The sequence below is a fragment of the Sinocyclocheilus rhinocerous genome, unplaced genomic scaffold (assembly GCF_001515625.1).
Source record: "Sinocyclocheilus rhinocerous isolate Xijiao unplaced genomic scaffold, SAMN03320098_v1.1 scaffold1300, whole genome shotgun sequence".
Classification (NCBI taxonomy): domain Eukaryota; kingdom Metazoa; phylum Chordata; class Actinopteri; order Cypriniformes; family Cyprinidae; genus Sinocyclocheilus; species Sinocyclocheilus rhinocerous.
In genome coordinates, this window is record NW_015666578.1 from 1,207,182 (window position 1) to 1,214,182 (window position 7,001).

General features: G+C 35.7%; 1 protein-coding gene across 1 annotated transcript in view; it reads left to right on the plus strand.

The window, feature by feature from the left end:
• Nucleotides 1–7,001, plus strand: part of LOC107732911 (receptor-type tyrosine-protein phosphatase U-like) — a 297,899-nt gene that overhangs the window by 280,897 nt on the left and 10,001 nt on the right. The window contains exon 28 of the mRNA XM_016544352.1: nucleotides 6,501–6,571. Coding sequence (XP_016399838.1) covers nucleotides 6,501–6,571 — 71 coding nt within the window. The remainder of the gene's footprint in view (nucleotides 1–6,500; nucleotides 6,572–7,001) is intronic.

The window sequence follows — 7,001 nt, forward strand, 5'->3', positions numbered from 1 at the left end:
AAGTTATGTTGCTTGTGGTTCTCCCCCTCAAAAACCTTTTCACATGAACACAAAAGACACAACCAATGTATACATTGGCACATTTTTATTCATTCATGTACTACACAGAACAACTGTAAAAAAAAAAAAAAAATTATTCCGCCTCATCATCCCGTCTTTGTTCTGGGTCAGGCCAGAGAATCTCGTCCACATCACAGGCTATATTGGCCCTGGCCAGGCAGTGGGGGTAAAATCCTCTTGTATGCCTGCAAAAGCCTGGTTATAGTGTTTTAGCAATCGAGAAAAACTGTAAAAGCTCACTGTATTATATGTAGAGTATTATGAGAGAGAGATGGACTGAGCGAGTGTGATTACCTGCATCTCATTCAGCATTTATTATACAGCTCAATCTCATATTCACAATAAAACATTAGTTTGAATGTCCACTGAGGACATCTTTGTCGTACTGTCCTTTCATCTGTTAAGAGTGATTTCCGATGACAGCGCTGCTCACTGCATTCGTTGGCAGCGACTTACGAGGTGTTGTTGAAAAAAAAAGAAGAAAAAATTAGCTTCCTTGTTTACAACCCTGTTTCAGTCTCTTTCAATATAAAAATATTTACTGCTGACTGTCGCCATCTAATGGCAGAACAATGTAACTAAAATCACCATCACAAACACACACTCACCGTTTCTCAATACTAAATAATATCATTAAATACTACTATTATTATTTAAAATATTATTTATTGAATAATAATATTTAATAAACAACAACAATAGGCATCATAAAAGTTTGCTAGGCAATTCAGTCAAAAGAAAGAAGGCAGCGCTCTGATATACAGCATCAAAATTACATAAAATATAACGTGATGAGATGATGCTCTCAGACAAAACTATTTGCTCTGGAACAAATAATCGATTAATGAGACCAAAGACTACCCGATTTACCCAAAACAAATTATATCTAATGTTTAACCACTATAGAGACATCAGAGCCAGCGGTAAATTCCAGAAGATAAATCACTGCCCTGAAGCACAGTTCAAGAGGGCACAAATGGCAGCATAAACTGCTATACTGTGATGGTACACAATACTTCATACAGTATCAAAACTCATACCTGAACATATTCCACTCGTTGGTCTTTCACTCTGTCAGAGTTTCGTTCGAAAGGGACGCGGTACGCCTGTTTCATCCGGAACCGGTGCTTTCGGAGGATACGATCAATTGTGGAGAGGCTGATGGCATTTATCCCTCGAAAATGATGATTATCCTCAATCACTCTGCTTTGAATCTCTCGCAGGCGGATTACATTATTGGCAATGACCATGTTTACAAGCTCCCTCTCTTGCTCCTCTGACAAAAGCCTTAGCCTGCCTCCACCAGGTGGTCGTCTCTGTGTCCAACAAAAATATAAGCACTCATTACTGTAACTGTCACACATCCTTTTTACAGGAAAAAATGGAAACATACTGAAACTCTATCTGTATGCGAGGCAATTTGATGCATTTCTTTATTACAGTAGCATAGTGCAACAGTGTATGCACTCTAAAGTTACTGTACAGAGCAGTCTTACTGTAAGTACACCTACCTGTTTTCCTCCCTGAAGGTTCTGATGATGGAGGCGACGGTGAAGCAACTCAAATTTGGCTGTACTCGTTGCCCAGCCTCCCTCATAGTCATACCATGCACAAGGACATGGTCAACTAAAGTGGCTCAAATTTCATCTGAGTCTGCTTGTCTCCTTGCCCTTTTCTCCCTCCTCCTCCTCCTCCTTCACCACGTCCTCTCCCTCCTCCTTCACCACGTCCTCTTCCTCTCCCTCCTCCTCCTCTTCCTCCTATCCCTCCTCCTCATCCTATTCCTCTTCCTCCTATTCCTCCTCTCCCTCCTCTGCCTCCTCTCCCTCCTCTTCCTCTTCCTCTTCTACCTATTCCTTCATTTCTCTGTGGATCCATTGTTCCAAAGCTCAGTGAACTGATTCGGGCCCTTTTATCTATTTATTGAAGGATCTGATTGATGTGTGTTCAATTTTGACTCTTAGTGTTTCCACCTGGGTAATTGTTTGCTAATTGAGTTGAAGCTGTGCTGACTTGAGTGAACAGTATTGAATGCTAGTGCTTTCTAAATGACCACATGGTGTAAGCACTGAGAAATGTAGGGATTTGTGTGTAGAGTTTTGCAGTAACAGTTCACCAAATCTGACTCATGTGTTAAAGCAGGGGAATAGTGTTTATAGTTCAGCAAAATGGGTGTGCTTTTTGAAAAATGGCGTTATGGTTTTGAAATTTTAGTTCAAAAGCCTGGTTATAGTGTTTTAGCAATCGAGAAAAACTGTAAAAGCTCACTGTATTATATGTAGAGTATTATGAGAGAGAGATGGACTGAGCGAGTGTGATTACCTGCATCTCATTCAGCATTTATTATACAGCTCAATCTCATATTCACAATAAAACATTAGTTTGAATGTCCACTGAGGACATCTTTGTCTTACTGTCCTTTCATCTGTTAAGAGTGATTTCCGATGACAGCGCTGCTCACTGCATTCGTTGGCAGCGACTTACGAGGTGTTGTTGAAAAAAAAAGAAGAAAAAATTAGCTTCCTTGTTTACAACCCTGTTTCAGTCTCTTTCAATATAAAAATATTTACTGCTGACTGTCGCCATCTAATGGCAGAACAATGTAACTAAAATCACCATCACAAACACACACTCACCGTTTCTCAATACTAAATAATATCATTAAATACTACTATTATTATTTAAAATATTATTTATTGAATAATAATATTTAATAAACAACAACAATAGGCATCATAAAAGTTTGCTAGGCAATTCAGTCAAAAGTACAAAGGCAGCGCTCTGATATACAGCATCAAAATTACATAAAATATAACGTGATGAGATGATGCTCTCAGACAAAACTATTTGCTCTGGAACAAATAATCGATTAATGAGACCAAAGACTACCCGATTTACCCAAAACAAATTATATCTAATGTTTAACCACTATAGAGACATCAGAGCTAGCGGCAAATTCCAGAAGATCTGGCCGAGGTGAGGCTGCTCTTGGCGGGTTCATGTGCGCTGAAGACTACCCGATTTACCCAAAACAAATTATATCTAATGTTTAACCACTATAGAGACATCAGAGCTAGCGGCAAATTCCAGAAGATCTGGCCGAGGTGAGGCTGCTCTTGGCGGGTTCATGTGCGCTGAATGGCTACTGACGCCCTGGAGCTCACATCTCTGAAAAGACTGAAGCAAATTTTCAAATAGACGTTATCTTTATTAACAAACCGAATATTCGAAGTGTAAACAAGTACATTCTCACCTAAAAACCTAAAACTACATTCTGTGACACAAAACAGTGTTATTTATAAAATTATAGTGGAATTAGGCGTCCGTCATGACACTCGCAGTGAGAAATACTGCAAGCGGAGTGATACAAACGGTGAAATGGTTGGATTTATGTTATCACTAGAATATCACACTCCTCTCAGCCAATCAGATTTGAGGACCAGAAAGAACTGTTGTATATATATATATATATATATATAAACACAACAAATATATATATATATATATAGCTAAAAAGAAAGACAAAAGCATATAACATAACTAGAGTATAAAAATAGTATATACTATAATACTATATATTATATAATACTATAATAATAATATAAATAGTACTAAAATAACACTAATGTAGAGACCAGAGTATCATAGAGGCTTGGCTTTGTGTGAACTGTATTAATTTTATGATATTTTCATTGGGGCTTTATGCAAATCATGTCATTTTGTTTCATCCAGGTTAAGTGTACCTGAATACTAACTCACAGCTCAAAATGTGATGAAGTCAACCAGCTGTGAAGTCTATGTTCGTTCATTTATAAAGGGTTTAATGAGGAGTTCCCTCAACCTTACAGTCCCACTCGCGTGTGTGTTTTTAACATTAAGCTATTAATGGCTTCATGTCTGCTGCTCTGAGACTGTGTACCTGTCCCTGTCCTCCTCAAAGCCAATGTAATCGTAATAATAATAATTGTAATGTCCCATTTGTGCTGTCAGAACCAATCGGGATTGAAGCACTTTACCCATTAAGTGTAATAATCTGCATAATTCTCAGTCTGATTCATTCACCTCAAGGCTCATAGCAGAAGTATTCGTATGTGACCAGTGTGCATTTATTTTCAGCCATTAAGCTCTGTAGACATTATTTGCCTTAGACAAAATCATCAACTTCAAAGGCAAATCTCTGCATCTATCTACAGTTGAAATCATACGTTTACATACATCTTACAGAATCTGCAAAATGGTAATAATTAAAAAAGAGTTTTATTTAATTGTTGCTGTGTTTATTACTGCCCTGAATAAGCTATTTCACACAACAGATGTTTACATACAGTGTGCAAGACAAAATGATAATAATACAATAATAAAATAATCATAATAATGAATTTCCGGTAACACTTTAGTTTAGGGACCAATTCACACTATTAACTAGTTGCTTAGCATGCACATTACTAGCATACTGACTGTTTATTAGTACTTATAAAGCACATCTTAATGTCTTATTCTGCATGACCATATTTTAGATCCCATAACACTCCCCATACCTAAACTTAACAACTTCCTTACGAACTATTAATAAACAGCAAATTAGGAGTTTAATTAAAATGTGACCGAATTTACAGAAATGAAACTTTTTTTGAAGTTTACATGCTTGATTCTTATACAGTGTGTTATTAACTGAATGATCAGTGCAGCTGTTATTAATGCAGCTGTTAATAAGTTACTAGTAAATATACTAAAATTACTAAAACTAAGACTAAAATAAAATAAATTGAAGCTAAATAGAAATAAGTAATAATAATGACAAAAGCACACTGAAAACATAATAAAACGTAAGCAAAATAATAAACAAATAAATATATAAAACTGAAAATATATATAAAATAAAATATTAATATAATGGTATATAAATAATACTAAAATAATAATAATAATAATAATAATAATAATAGAACTGGATCAACAACTGTTTGTATGTTCTTTTTGATAACGTGTGCAGCAGTTGTGATGCCAAAACCCAAAAGACTAATTCTCCATGGGTTCACAATGGGATTTTTCAGCTTATGCGTACATCAAGGTCTGTGGTAAATATAAATTGCCAATACTTGGACATTTTGCTTTACAATGTAAATTACACACAACCATACTGAAAACATTAATTTGAAGCAGTTATGTTTATTAAAAACTTGTTTTCTGGGTTCTGTTTGTCTTGAGCAGTTAAGCTGCCTATTGCATTAGGGGTGGGAATCACCAGAGGCCTCGCGATACGATATTATCACGATACTTGTGTCACGATACAATATTATTGCGATTTTAAATATATAGCGATATTCTGCGATATATTGCAATTTATTACCTTTTTCCAACTTCAAATTATGTTCGCAAAGGAAAACTTTGACAACATCTGTTTTAACTAAAAAGAAACATTTCTCACTTCAGTTTTATTGTTGCAGTGCAAAATGGGATTGTCAAGCAGACAAACTGACCAACACTTTCATGAAAACCTGTCATAAATGTTGTATGCACCTGGCAAACTCAACTATTTGTATTACAGTCTAATCTAGTCCACCTTAATTAAATGTAAACAGGTATGCACTGCTGTGCTACTACAGGTATTTTGAACAGTGCAACTTGAAATTGAACTAAAAAGTTGTGCATACCCTTCAGCAATTGGGGCATTTGAAAGTAAATTACTGTTAAATTAAAATTAAATTAAATAAAACATGTAGTCTTACATCTAGGGATGCACCGAAATGAAAATTCTGGACAGAAACGGAAACCGAAAATTCTGGATGCACTTGGCCGAAAACCGAAACTTAAATAATATAAAATAATTTTGTAAGACTTTTTAAATTTAACTCAATTTTAATGATACTTAATTAAAAAAAACACACAAGTCAATAAAATAACCATACTTTTACTGAAAGTAACACAATAAAAATGGACAGAATTTATATTAATATTGGGTAATAAATGTATTGTTCATTGTTTGTTCATGGTAGTTAATACATTAACTAACATTAACTAATGGAACCTTATTGAAAAGTGTTACCTTAATATTAAATATATTATTTTTATTCACCTCTATGTGTTACGTATCCGGTCCATGAACTTCCGTCTGCTAGCCAACAGAGGTCACCCTTTCCATTTTCATTGACTCTCGCACGACACACTGTTGCATATCACCCCGGACTACATATCCCATCTACCATAAGCCGTCTCCAAAGGCGTTTCAGAAAACTTGGCAGTACATCCAACCGGCCTCACAACCGCAGAGCACGTGTAACCACACCAGCCCAGGATGAGCGGTACACGAGCGGAACGCACATTCATAGAGCGGAATATTGAGCGGAGCGTCAATGCGTCAAAAGTGACGAGGAGAACACTGCCGGGCGGGGCATGATGCGGCGTGCCTTATATATTATTATTATTATTATTATATGTAGCCTATATTTTCGGTTACGGCTGTACCTCCATCGTCATGCTCAACCAGCTCAACCAGTCCAACTCAGCCTGGGTAAGATATATTTATACATTCCCGCCAAATGTATTGCAGTCACGGATAAAAAAAAAGAACAAGTGTGAAACCAAAATTTAAAAACGCAAGTAATATTATATTGCACAAAATTAAAAAAACGAAAGCAAAGTTTTCAGAATAGCAAACAATGGTCACGGATCAAAAAAATAATAAGTGTAAATCAAAAATGTAATAATGCTTTAAAAAAAAAAAAAAAGCACAAATCAAAACTTTAAACACATTTAAAATCATATTGCACAAAACTGAAATATTAATGCAAAATTATCTGAATTGCACACAAAATCATGTTTTCCTTGGTTATATTTCTCTGTTTTTTGTGCTCTCAGACATTTTCTGCAGATATTTAAATTTTTTTGTATGCTTATGCTGTTTTTCCCTTCGCTCTTTATTCCACGTTCTGCGCTTCTTC